The 13,739-nt window shown below is 45.9% G+C and overlaps 1 protein-coding gene across 1 annotated transcript; it reads right to left on the minus strand.

Annotated features, from left to right (window-relative positions):
* Nucleotides 1-30: 30 nt before the first annotated feature.
* Nucleotides 31-13,678, minus strand: MED1 (mediator complex subunit 1). The gene is made up of 17 exons (XM_418125.8): nt 13,475-13,678; nt 12,399-12,505; nt 11,865-11,943; nt 11,402-11,456; nt 11,144-11,276; nt 10,334-10,362; nt 9,916-9,987; nt 9,511-9,585; nt 8,907-8,980; nt 8,464-8,553; nt 8,212-8,323; nt 7,782-7,906; nt 7,439-7,557; nt 6,962-7,163; nt 6,708-6,803; nt 6,509-6,614; nt 31-6,028 (listed from the first exon to the last, which is right to left on the minus strand). Exons 1-17 carry the CDS (start codon nt 13,500-13,502, stop codon nt 2,779-2,781), a joined length of 4,752 nt encoding a protein of 1,583 aa, XP_418125.3. The 5' UTR covers nt 13,503-13,678; the 3' UTR covers nt 31-2,778.
* Nucleotides 13,679-13,739: the final 61 nt, after the last annotated feature.

The raw sequence follows: 13,739 nt of genomic DNA on the forward strand, positions 1-13,739 counted from the left end.
CCTCCAGACGCACATTTACAGAACGACCACTTAGAAAACAACCATTTTCTTTTAATCTCAGTGTACGCTCCTCCCCTTGAGATTAAAAAGCTTGGCTTTTATTCTGTGTACACACTGATCTTTCCAATACTGAAAGACGTATCATCGAGAATAAGCAAAAATAGTTAAAAAATAAACCATTTGTAAGAGACCAAGCATTTACACATCACTCTGCTGTCTGTGTAGCAGTGACGGTGCCCTCGCCTCTCCCCGGCCCCCCTCCCTCAGCGCTGTGTGTGGTGCTGGGGGTCCCGCTGCTCACCCCCTCCCTCTCCTCGGGGTCACACTCAGTGCAGCAGAGGCCGAGGGGCAGAGGCATTGCTCCCCGTGTCTGTGTGGGTGGCACAGCACCCACCTCACGGAGGAGACGTTGAATTTTGAACGTTGAACTTTGGTCTTGGGGGAGTGGAGAAGGAAACGTGCTCAGCTCGTTGGTTTCACACGCGTTGCTGTACGAATGATGCAGCTGAATGGTGCTTCCTTTTAATGTACTCAGGCTGGTAAACCACGACTCCAATTAACAAGTCCAGCAAACCGTCCTGTGGAACCCCCGGCCCTGATTCGACTTTTAAGAACGCTTCCTTTACCTCCACACAGCCCAGAAGGGACCAAAGGGCTTTAAAAAACAAAGCAACTTAAAGATGGAGGGGCAGAACTCAAACAGCTGTTGGCCTGCTGAGCTGTGCAGGCATCGCTTCCAGAGGCGGCCGCCGTAGCAGGGGCTCAAGAGAAAGTCACCTGGTGCTGTATTTCCTACATCCTCTTCAGAGACAGCCCTCAGTCACACGATTCTGATGCTGTGTAAGATAATGTCATTGGCTCCACGTTTAATTAATGCTTTTTTTTTTAATCACCTCAGCACAGGAAGGTGGGAGGGGGGAGCTGCGGTTGGGAAATACAAGGGGCAGCTCTCCAGTTTGGGGGGAGGGGGGTGGAGAAATTCTTGGCTCCTGCGTCCTACAGGAACCTGGGAATGAAGCTGAAGGCAGGAGGAACAGGTGGGAAACCCCTACAATCAACTGAATAATTGCCACCCTACTGAAAGGCATCTGCCTCACTATGGCTTTGAATGAGCCAGAAAAGAAACTGCTTGCCTGGAATATCACCGGGGTCACAGCGCCAGCAGAACTGCAAACCTCTGTGGTTTGTGAGAAACGTAAATCCTCGACATGCCATCCCCAAATGTGAAGCATAATCTCATTCCCACGGGTGGAATCCTGGCCTCCAGGAATCACAGGCAAAATCCAATGGGAGCAAAGGCTTCTGTCCAGTACAGAATTCAGAAGATGCGTTCACATAACACTTGGTTTCTTCTTCAGCATATTCGATTTAACTGCTTTTAAAAATAAACCCCTCTCTTGTGTCTCTTCTCCTTTCAGGGACCACAAGATAAGACCACAGAGGACGCCTGAGTCACGCTCTTACTTCCAGCCAAAAGGGGAAAATCCATCATTTAAGGAAATCACTGCTTCTGCTGCAATCATTATCCAGATGAACCAGCTAGGGTCTGTTTTTCCAGCAATGTAAGTGCAACCACGAGGATATGAGTGACTCACACTGCTGGGCTAACGCCTTCCAGAGAGAGAAGGGAATGCATGTGTGCATTAGCAGAGGAACCTTAAGTGCTTCAGCATCAGAGATTGAGACAAGGCCCATTGTTAACCATGAACACACACTAGCTGTTCCATCAACACAAAGGGAAGCATTGGGTGTGGATAAAGCACAGCTCGAAGTGTCTGCAGGGCTGAGATGTGTGCGGCTCACAGCCTCTCTCTTCACCAACACAGCTCAGTGGGTTCTGGGGAAGTTCTGTTTGCTCGGCTTACAAGGAAGCAAAACTCCAATTAAGACAGTGGAGTTCCTCATAAATTTAGATTTGCTCCAACGCACGCCAGAATTTCACCAACTTCACCAAAGCTGCACCATGCAGAGCTTTCGAAACCCACAGGCTCTATCCAAAACCCCACATCCCTTTGAACTGTGTCATACCCTTAAAACAAAGATCGCATGAATACAAGCAGCACAGTGCATTCAGCTATGGACATAAATAACTAAAATGAAAGGGAGGTAACAAATCAGACAGCAATCTTTCATCCCTTTGACCTGGAATAAAAACGCTGATGTCCATCTGAACGCAGTGCCCGATCCTGCAGCACACAGCGGAGGAAGATGAAGTTCCTCAGCACTGCCCTGAACCAGGCACTGCACGAAGAAATGCCACAGAAATAATTAAAAAGCACTTCTTCTTTTTTTCTGCCAACCACCCTCTTTTAAAAGGAATAAAACCCAGTCCAAAAACGTACCCTAAAATAATGGGCTTAAAACTTCCTAAAAGCAAAAGCAACTTTGTCTGAGTGGGAAGAAGGGCAGAGGAACTCAGATCCTCCCAGAACAGCCTGCCTCTGCTGCATCACTTCGAGGTCTGCTCTCACACTTACACACATACTTAGCTTCATACCCATTAAGTCTAATGGGCCTATTAATACTTATAAATTAAGAATGAGTGTAAGTGTCCATAGGATGAAGGCCACAGTCAGGAACCTGGCTCGCAGAATGAGCTGCTGGCACTCACACATATCCCGTACAGTCTTTGGAGATCCTTGGAAATACTCTTTTTTTCTCTTAGCACACACCTCATAAAGATCAGCGTGGCAGGCTTGCAGTGAGTGGTTCCTTTCTTTCCATCCCTAGAACCTGCAGGTCCTGTGTACAGCTCATCTTCCAAAGATACTGAGGAAATTAATTGCCAATTAGAGCCACATCCATCAGATCATCATCTTCTTCCCCAATCAGAAACTCAGGGCTAGGCCGGGACGGCCGCTCTGCCGAAAGGATAGCACTGCTTGCCATGGAGAGGGACTGGTCAGCTGAAATGGGGGATTTAGACCAGCTCTCTGGCTTCATGCTGTGAGATTTCTTCTTGTCTCTGTCTTTATCCCGATCCCGATCTCTGTCTCGGTCTTTGTCTTTCACTTTTTTCTTCTCTTTTTTGTGCTTCTTATGTTTTTCCGAGCTGTATTCAGGCAACGGCCTGATGCCATCATCAGAGCTGGGGCTGTTCTGATAGGACTTCTCTGCTATGGAAGAGCCCGACTCACTCTCGCTGTCTATGTTTTGGGGAGTGTATGCTGGTGACTTACTGTGGCTGGGAGAGCAGCGTTCGTGTTTTGGAGTAGATCCACTGATCAAAGGGGATCCATAGCTTTTGGAAGAAGCCATCTGAGGCCTTAAGCTATCCCCACCTCCTTCCCCAGGTTTCTGCAAAGTTACTTTGGCTTTAATACTAGGGGAACCACCATCATGCTTGCTAATGATAATTTTGGCCACTCCAGTGCTTCCAACGTTTTTGGAATCTGAAGTCTTCTTGGAAGAGTCAACGGATCCTCCAGAAACAGAGACTTTAGATTTCTCTTTGTCGCTCTTCTCTCGTTTGCCCTGGAACTCACCCCCAGACATATTGTGTTTGGAGGACATAGTATGGCTTGAGGAATTGGAACTTGGCCCCATTTGTCCATCCATTGGGTCATCTCCACCAGGCCCGCTAGTGACAACCCCATGTTTCAGTTTGTCTATGACTGCAGTCAGAGATGGCTTCTTATTTCTGCTAGGAGACTTGCCTTTGGAACTTCCATGCTGATTTTGAGATGAAGACATGGAAGACCCACTGGATGAAAAGGAAGATGAAGATGCCGTGGAAGAATTTGATGACGGAGGTGGCTTCTGTGACATAGACCCAGAGGATCCCATTCCTGAAGATGATTTCATACTTGAGCTTGACCCGGTCCCAGACATATGAGAGCCTCCAGAACCTGAACTGATAGGTGACTTTGCTTTAGATGATGGAGGAGTACCTGGAACAGGTTTCATGGGAGAAGCAAGCTTGTCAGAACCTCCTGAGGGTCTAGAATGAGACGGAGAGATGTTTGGTTTACTCATGGAAGGGTTCATAAGCGATGATGGCTTTCCTTGAGGTTTCATCTTGGTACTTCCAGAACCGCTGCTGAGGCCGTGTTTGGTGATGGGGGAGGATCCGGGTTTTCCCACTGACTGAGCTGAGCTTTTGGACGGACCTGAACTTGAGCCACCCTGGCTTGAGTAGAGGCTGCTGCTCATCTTTGAGCCAGAAGATCCTTCTGATTTGCTGCTTTTAATTTTGCCTGAGGTTGAAGAAGAGGAAGAAGAGGAGGAGGAGGAAGAATGGCTATGATGGCTTTTGCTGCTGGAGGAGGTGACAGAGCCACTACTTGTATACTGGCCGTGAGAAGACGGTTTGCCAACAGTCACAGTTCCTTTTGGGATCTGGATTGTGATTTTTGGAATAGGAGGAGTAGCTACACCGGGAGGAGTCTGAGATCTGCCTGAACTCCCAGGAGATTTGGACCCACCTGTGCTTGCTGGCGGTGTGAAAGGCCTGTTGGACGAACTGTGGGATGGAGACTTCCCATCTGTCTCCTGCTTCTTCCGCTTTGGAAGTTTCTCTTTACTTTTGCCGTCACTGGAGGGTGTCCGGCTGCGCTTCCCTGGCTTCCCATCTATTCCAGAACCTGCCATGTTACTTCCTGAACCATTGCCTTCTTTTACCCGTTTCTGAGACTTTTCTTTCCCTAAATCCCCCGTATTCAGTAAGGGGCTCTGACCTCCACTGTGATGCTCCATGATGTCAGAGGACCCCAGTGCTTTGCTTGCAGCTGCAATAATGCTAAAATCTACTGTATCGGAAGGATTGCTCCCCTTAAATTTATTATCCCCCCCGTCGCCCCCCAACACTTGTACTCCCAAAGTACTCAGAGCCTGGGATGCATAGCCCTTGAAATCATCCGTGTCCCCGCTCTGACTACTCTCATCAAAGTACTCCTCCGCAAAACCACTTTGGCTCTGACTGTTTAGCAAGTCAGGATTGAAATCTACCCCATCTGGAAAAAAATGGTTTGAAGAATCACTGTTGGGACTCACAGCAGCATCTGCTATCAGGTCTGCTGGATCTGTGTACGGGTTCTCGCTATTGTTCGTCTGAAAAACATCTGGGTCAAAGAGGGCACTTTGTGAATGTCCTGAACTAGAAGAGTCTCTTACGGGAGTGCCAATGGGTGGACAGTCCTCGTTAGTGGCAGGTAGCTTGGAAGCCTCCTCTGCTATATCTGAAAGGATATCAGTAACATCGGCTCCAATGCTGTCCGAACTAGAAAGTCGAACCATTCTCTGAATACTGGGCTGCGAGTGAGGTATAGGCTGTGGGTAAGTAGTAGGAGGAGTGCTGCATTGACTGGGTGCTGGAGTAATATGAGGGGTGTCCAGGGTATCTGCAGTCATGTTGACATCAAAAATGGGATTCTGGGAGTCAACATCCATTGAGAAGAGCTCCCTCTGGAAATCATCCTCAGTCTGATGCTTGGGCTTGTCGGCAGGCATGCGGGATTTTTTTTTCTTTTGCTTACTCCCCCCAGGACCCATTTCCATTCTGGGAGAGCCAGAGGAAGAGTTCTGCCTTTCAAGAGGGCTGCTCCCATACAGAGTGGAGAAATCCTGAGGAGGATTCTCTTTAAGAAGGTTCATGAGCATGGGGTGGTTCTTGGTGTTGCCTGCTGGTGAGGATAATGGTGGTGGTGTGTGATGGGGAGGGGTAGGACTTGAGCCAATGGCAGACCCCACATTCCCTGTGATCTGTAACAAACTAGTGAGAATTGGGTTCTGAGACACTTTGCTGAAGTCCTCCCCGTGGCCCACCGAGTCATGCCTCTCTTTCATGCTTATGCTCATGTTAAACAAAGTAGTGATGGGCCCCCCAGGAAAAGTGTTGGTTGGGGTAGTGGTACCACTCATTGGGTTGCTGCCTGTGGTCATGCCATACCCTGGGCTGCTGGCTGGGGGAAGGTTTTTCTTCACCATATCTTCTACTGTCTCTGCAATGAGGGACAAGGCTGGTGTATCTGCTTGAATCGTTTCTGCTTTTCTACGAATTGCTCTCATGGTCACAGGAATGGACATACATCTGCAAGACACAAAACAAAGGGCTTAGCATGTACCTTGCTGCCTTACAGCAATGTTTGCTGAACTAGTTTTAATGACTTCATCACACGTAAGGCAAGCAGTAAGGCTCTTGGGCACAAGTGAGCAGCAGGTCCAGCCACTGATCCCACATCTCACTGCTCTGAGATGGGAATATAACAATACTCCTTTGGAAAATGCTCCAGATAGAGACCAATTATCCTGATCACTACACAGGAATCCTGGAAAACTATTCATTTTTAGCTGTCCAGCCACTGATTTTAGCTGCTGCTAGATTACTTTTGGAGCCCGTTTTCGCATTGACAGTTCTGCCCCTCAAAGTTGAGCTTTTTGTAGTAGGAAAAACTGGGTGTGATGCCATCAAAGGCACTTATGTATAACTGTACTTGCTAGTTACTGCATACTGGCTTACAGACAACACTCAAAGCAACACCAAAAGACAGAAAAAAAATATCCAGCTTACCTTTGAACAACTTTGGCAATGAAATCATCTGTACAGATCAGAGCATCAGATAGCCCTTTGTATAGCTTACAGTTCACATGAGTAGAGTCTTGCACATCCATTACCACTGAAAGAGAGAAGGCATTTCAAAGAAATCAGAACTCTGGTTACAGTAGAAGAAAACTCTCACATCCTCCCTTTAAATACATTATGCTCTTACCACACACCAGGGAGTCATTCACAGGATGCTGAAAGGATACACTAAAACAGGAGTCCGACAGAGGACAAACTTCAAACTGCAGGATCCCAGGAGAATCTGAAAGACATAGTAACTATTAAATCAGAGAACACAGGAGATGAACCAGAGGTACTGGCTTAATACACTTCAACAAAAAAGAGAAAAAAAAAAAGAAAAGGAAAAACCCGGGGTTCTTTATTATTTGCACAGTATATCCCACTTATTGCAGTACCCACCTTCTTTTAAAACTGTTCGCTTGACACAGCTGCCAATCAGTGTGTTGTATGCCACTTGGTGCCTGATCAAATTGAGGATAATAGGAACCCGTCCTGGGTGCTGGAAGGCGATTTTGCTAATCAGTGTTCCTTGAAGGCTTCTTCCATCTGGGAGAGGAGCATCCTTGTTCAGAAAGTAACAGTGCTGCTGTCCTGGAAGAGCCTGATAAACAAATTGTGCTTTATTCCAGCTAGTACTGAGTGCAAGGTAATAAAACAGCTAGGAAGGAAAGTGCAATCTCCAGACTCAAGTGATGCCAAGCCACCTTTCTGCCAGAAAATGTACCAGAATTCTAATGACTGGATAGCACAGCCTTTAACTGTGAATAAATGCTGTACCAGTTTCCTTTATCCTGCTTGAAGGACGCCTGAAACAAATGAAAATCCCCACACTGCTCACCTACAAGCATAGCACCCTGATTGTAACAACATACTTACTGCATAGAAGCGCATATTGTGGTTTAAAGGGATGGGATCAGCCTCCTTAGATAATTCAAACTGTGTAATCAACTCATACAAGGGTACAAACGTTGGCGCTGTGTCAAACAATGGAATACCTGGAAAAAAAATGGCAAAGAAAAATAGCACCTGGGAGCTGGAAAGAGGTGATGGGCCAGAGGAGTTGCTGCCTAGGAAAGGAAGCCTATCAGGTTCTTTCTGAAAACAGCCTCAAAACTGAAGGCTCAAAACCTTAAGTAATTTTTACGGCAGCCTTTAAAAAATAGCAGCAGCTTACTAATAAAAACCTAGGGAGTATCTGTCTCACAGATCTGCAGCTCACCTGTGCAGCCCTGGAGTTTCTGAATGAAAGCTCGAGACACTGGAATGGGGCGCGGGAATTTCAAGAAGAAGCAAGCTGGTAAGTCCACGCTGTTGGCACTGGTGATTGATGAGAAAGATGGAGTTCTGGAATATTGAGTTAATACAAGGTCTTATTAGATGCAGGGCGTGACTCTGGCTCCCTGCTATGAGTGCCAGACTTGCAATTCACTCTTTTCTCAAATACAAGCAGATTCTTATACTCTTTTAAAAAGAGAAAGACACTCCTCAAAAGTATGCCACGTGCCTGAAACACACATTTCTCAGCTTCATAAAATGCTACCGTATCACGCAGTCATCTCCCCATCCTAACTTCAAAAGAAGGCTGAAGGTTGGATTTGCATCTAAACAAGACCACTGAGACAGGCCTGGCTCACAGGCCCTTCGCTCACCCTTTGCTGTCCACTGGATGAGAACCCATTATCAGCGGTGCAATGGGAAGTTTGTACATCGCCATGGTTCCCTCAATTGTCACTGACACATTCATACCCAAAGATCGAGGAACTGTAAGACAAGGCAAGAAACAAAGAACAAAGTAAGTTGACGAAAAAAACAAAGCAAGCTATACAAATTATCCCAAGTGGAAATACATCACTTTCTCCACATAGCAGAGTAGCCCGCAGTGGCTTTGACAAGTGACCTACCATTGCTCTCATGCAAAATAACAGGGGCTCCAGTGCCATCTTCAAATAGATCGTAGGGCGAGACATAATACTTGAGATTCATAAGGAGACCTGAAGGAGAGAGGCTTATGAACAAGCATCTGGATGATGTAATTGAACCCAATCATTATTAACCCCTGTAAGCACATAACATATGCACTGTAACTCAGCACATGCTGCACAGAGCTTCTAGAGCACCTTGAAAGAGCTGTCAAAGACCAGACATGGCCAACTGCCACAGTATTGCTATGCATGGCTTTGTAAAGGAGAAACAGCTTTCTGGATCACGTGGGACTTACAAATATACCACCACCTTGTTCCTCTCTGATTAGCATTTTTAATTATTATCGTCAGTTAATGTTAATAAAGGGAACTCTGGATAAAATCATCTTTTCCTTTTTTTTTTAAGCGCTAATCAAAGATACCTCCGCTCCTCGGGGTGAGATAGCCAACACTGCCATGAAGAATCTTGTCCAGTGGGTTTGCATTGGTAGCCTGCCTGCAAGAGAGGCCATCACCAGTTAGAAATGAGCCAAAACCACATCCGAAGCCACAACTCATGTGCTGATGGAAGTCTGAAGATCTTAACTCAACATACACACTGCTCAGCCACCTATCTTAAACTTCACACAGCTACAGGCAAAGTGGAAGCCACTTCTTACTGCTACAGCACAGATGGTTTATCCCCTGATTCTACAACAGTAAAAGATGAGGAAATGCAGCTCCATTTTTGACTGTAAAAAACTCGTTATCACTAATCCATCTAGTAATGAATATTTTTTTGGCCTTCTAGACTTTTTCAGTTGAATTCTGTAGTTAAAAAGGATACTGGTAAACTCCAGAAAGCTCTGAGCAATAATTTCAGTCTCTATCACTCTCCTCTGCTAGCAGAGTCTTTCTTAAACTTCAGAGTTGTATTTTTTAGCAACAGTGTCACAATATACAGGCATCGGTACGACGCTTCATGGATATACAGCACTTGGCATGATTAACAATCAGTCAACATGCAGATCACAGCAGTGTGCTTACCAATACATCCCTGCCATTTTTGAGAGATCCAGCTCCAAGGACTGAAGAGCCAGGTACATTTTAGTTTTGAGTTTGCTGGGAATAAAATAAGGGAAAAAAAAGAAACCGTAAGAAAAATTAAAAGGAACCATACAGAAAAATGGAACTCCCAGAAGTGCTGGCTGACAAGCTGCAGCACGTTCCACAGATAAAAGCATTCTGAAATTTTAACTTTTCAATTTGCATTCCCACTGTGAGTCAAATACTCCTCATCCACTGCTTACCGTGCAAGACACAGTGGTGAAGTCAGCACGATCAAGGAACAGCAGGAACAGTGAAAAGTTAAACACAGAACTACAAGCTTGAAGGCTTGTTCACTTTTATACACGTGAATATAAATAAATGCATTGCATATTCTAGACTTACTTGTCTCCTGGCAGCTTATACAGGTTCACAAGCCCCCTTAAATGCTTAGAAAATTCATCAAAATTTTTCTCTCTAAAAGTAAAAGGGAGAAAAAGTAACATGTATTCAGATCTGTTGCAGATAAGGTTTTCTTTTTAAAAGTTACATTAATACAAATACTAAATCACTTCAGAATAGATTTTTGCTACATGAAAGCTAAATGATGCGTTCTTTAAATGATCCAGCTTTAATGATTCTCATAAATGCCGTGCTGTGACTTCCAAGATACCATGCACAGCAGTCAGGATGAGAAACATCTGAACCAAAGCCAAAAGAACTCCTGGAGAAGGGGAGAGACTTTGTGGGGAAAGTTTTGTGTTTCCAAGCACAAAACAGCATCAGATCAAAATCAGAATATGCAACAGCTCTTGTTCCTCACCTCAGATGTTGCACCAATTCTGGACAGCTCTGAAAAGGAAAGAACACACAGCAATATCAACATCAAATGCATCAGTTTAAGTCTTTGTGCAGCACAGTGGCTGTAAAATATCAGGACTGTGAAATCTGTGAGCATCAGCTTTTGATGAGAAGCAACAAAATGCTCACAAAATACAGTGTGTAGCTACACATTGCTATGTTTCTAGTTCTGCTTGTCAACCCCCTTCAGGATGACAGCAATGCTATTTCTTCTTAAACTACTAATTTGGAATAAACTTTGAGGACTGTGATGCCTCAGGTTGAAAGCCTATGATAATATAACAGAAACATTACAAGAATTCTATTCTCAGAAGAGCAGCTACATCAATGAAAACTGCAAATTCAAACTCCAACACCTAAAGAGGAGGGAAGTAAAGCCATTTTCTTACAGACCTTAACCACAACACTTCATATTTTATTATTTTCCATTCATAGACCTAAGTTTTGTAAGATCAATTTCTCTATTCTTCCCCGAGAAATGAAACTTTCAGAAACACACCCATAACTTCCTCAGATAGTTTTTCCAGGTGTAATGCTACTCAGGGAAAAAGAGAGACTATCAGTAAAATGGTCCTTGCTAAGTAGACTTTAAACCACAGGAACAGATTACTCCATGGGAGCTTTGATCTTCCACCAGAACAAGCAGCAAAGGTACAACATTTGGTTTGGGGGAATGTTCAATATAATCCTTTTCTTGGCTCAAGCAAAAGGGAAGCAAAACCGCAGTTCCAAAAACAAAGGTATTTTTCTTGTCTTTCTCAGTAATACGTACCACAGGATTTTCTCCATGGTGAGCCACCTTGACATCACAGAGCAGCCCTGTAGGATCTAACTGGACTTCCACATAGAACATGTCTGAAGTGATGTAACATTCAGTGCCATTTGCACTAAGGTGAGATCCAAGGCTTACATACAAAACAAAACAAAAATTGCTATGAGATGCACACAAGAAACAGCCAAACCAGCAGTGAGATTACGATGTGTACAGATAAACAGGAAATGCCTCTGCTGTAAAACAAAGATGACTTACCCATTTTGTCTGGCTATAGACTCCAAGCGATCTGTCATGGCAGGCAGAGATGACACTAGACACAGAAAGCAAAAATAAGCCTTAGTGAAACGACTGAATATCTTTCCAGGAATGACATATCAGCATTAAAAGCAATCTCAACTACTTACTCACACCCACTCCATACTCAAAAAAACAAGTAGAATCATTTTGCATAGAGAAAAACAAGCATTCTCAGAAGAAAAGAGAGAGAGTGGGTTTTCATCCACGAGTGGAATTCAGGCATGGGCAATAAGAATAAAAATAACACAGGCAATCTTGACTGATAATGACTCACAAGAAAGAAGCATGCTTCTGTAACTGTGAGCACCATGAACACAGTGAGCTGTGCAAGCAATAACCTTGCAGGTGTCTCTAACATAGAGTATTTCCACAGTATATCACCGTTAAGCATTTCCTAAGTGCAGGCACAGGATGTACCAACCTTTTAATGCTTTTTGCAAGGTCTCCAAACAGCTCACCAGATGTTGGTGCCCCCCAGAGTTCATCACAACTCGTTTTTCCTATGTCAGAAAGAAGAAAAACAGTCTTTTAAAGTTTCACTCCATGAGAGAAAATTACTGCAATTTTCGTTCAGTCAAGTGAGGTTTATTCAGGTAATTACGGGCAGATTAGATTTCATCCCAAAATTACATCCTCATTTTGATTTCTGTACCAGAATCATATCCACATTGGCAGAGGGTAAAAAGGCAGGTCTGGAATTGGTTTATTCTTTTTTTAAAGCAACTTGCTCACGTGAAAGACCAGACTGCAACAACTTCTTAAACAGTATAAGCTACGAGTTGCATGAGAGGAGCCAGAGAAATAAAGAGAGGTTAACTTTTAACACCACAACACATACAGCAGCCTTTGATGATGCTCTACTCTCACCAAGGCCAGTATTTCAAAACACTGAGTTTTGAGCATCACTGAAAAGGAAACTCCAGAGCCCTCCTGCTCAGATCCCAGTGCTTCTCACCATGACTTGACGAACCAGCTTCATGGTTTCTGTCCAAGGTCTGTTTTGGTTGTACTTTGCGTGAAGTCTTTCTAAGAGAGTACTCATCTTATTCAGCTTCTCTGCCTCTGTCAGACAAACCACAAGGAAAAGGCAGAAAAAAAGAGAATGTGAGCTGACTGCACAGCCCTGCCAACCTGGGACCCACTCAGCCTTTACAAACGCTTGCCATGCCCCACAGATTCCTATCTATACGACATGGGGCTCTACACACTCACTCTAGTATAGTTTAGAAAGTTCCACTGTTCTGGAAGGTATCTCCCTGATGAAAGAGGAGGGTGGACACAAGGCCTAAGCAAAACAATAGCATTGGACAGACCAACAAAAGTCCCATGGAGAAAGAGTTCATTTTTCTGGCAATACGTACACAAAGGAACATGAGTTTCAGTAACTCAGTGCTTTTTCCCCCCTTTTTTGGCAACATTTTCTTCTACAGTTGCATTTGACCAAAAAACCAAACAGCAGACATCACCACCACCATAAACTGCCGTGGGTATTTCTGGCTCCAAGGCAAACATGAGTTTACAGCAGTATAACTGCCACAGCACACGACCCTGCAAGCCCTCACCTGCAAAATCTGGAGGGTTTGTTTACTGATGCACACAGATGTCATGAACTTAATGCTGACCCCATCAAATCTAATCACAAGAAATAACCAAACGTTTATTAAATGCTTTCGGACACTTCTCTCGGCTCCACCACAAAACGCAGGCTGGGGGAGGTCGCTTTGGGTCCACCTGTCCGAGCTCCGCAGGCGATGGGCTGCCAGAACGGGGGACTCAGCACAACGTACGTGGTGGCGGTGCCGTGCGGGGAGCTCCAGCTCCTGCCGGCTGTCACGGCCGCGGTGACACCGCTCTCTGGAGCCCCGCACTCCCGGCCCTCTCGCTCTGCACCCACAGATCACAGCAGCCCGGCCTGCCGCTCCGCCCCCTCCGGACAGAGCCCCGCAGCCCCGCACAGCGCCGAGGCCGGGCCCTCCCTACGCCTCCGCACAGCGCAGCCCCTGCGGCCGCGCCCCGCCAGGCGGCACTCACCCTCAGCGCCTCCCGGCACCGCCTTCATGCCGCGGGGAGGGGAGGGGCGGCCCGCGGCGGAGCCGCAGCGCCGGGATCGCCTCGAGAAACAGAAAGGGAAGGGGAAAGCCGCGGCCGGGCCGCTCCGCTCCGGCCTCACACGGCGGCGCCCGCCGCCATCCCTCCGGCCGCGGCTGCGCCGAGCGCGCAGCGCTCCCGCTTCTCGCGAGAACTTCTGAGTCTCGCGAGAGGTAGGGAGTCATGGTGAAGTGACGGAAGGGTCCGG

The sequence above is a fragment of the Gallus gallus genome, chromosome 27 (assembly GCF_016699485.2).
Source record: "Gallus gallus isolate bGalGal1 chromosome 27, bGalGal1.mat.broiler.GRCg7b, whole genome shotgun sequence".
In the NCBI taxonomy this organism is placed as follows: Eukaryota; Metazoa; Chordata; class Aves; order Galliformes; family Phasianidae; genus Gallus; species Gallus gallus.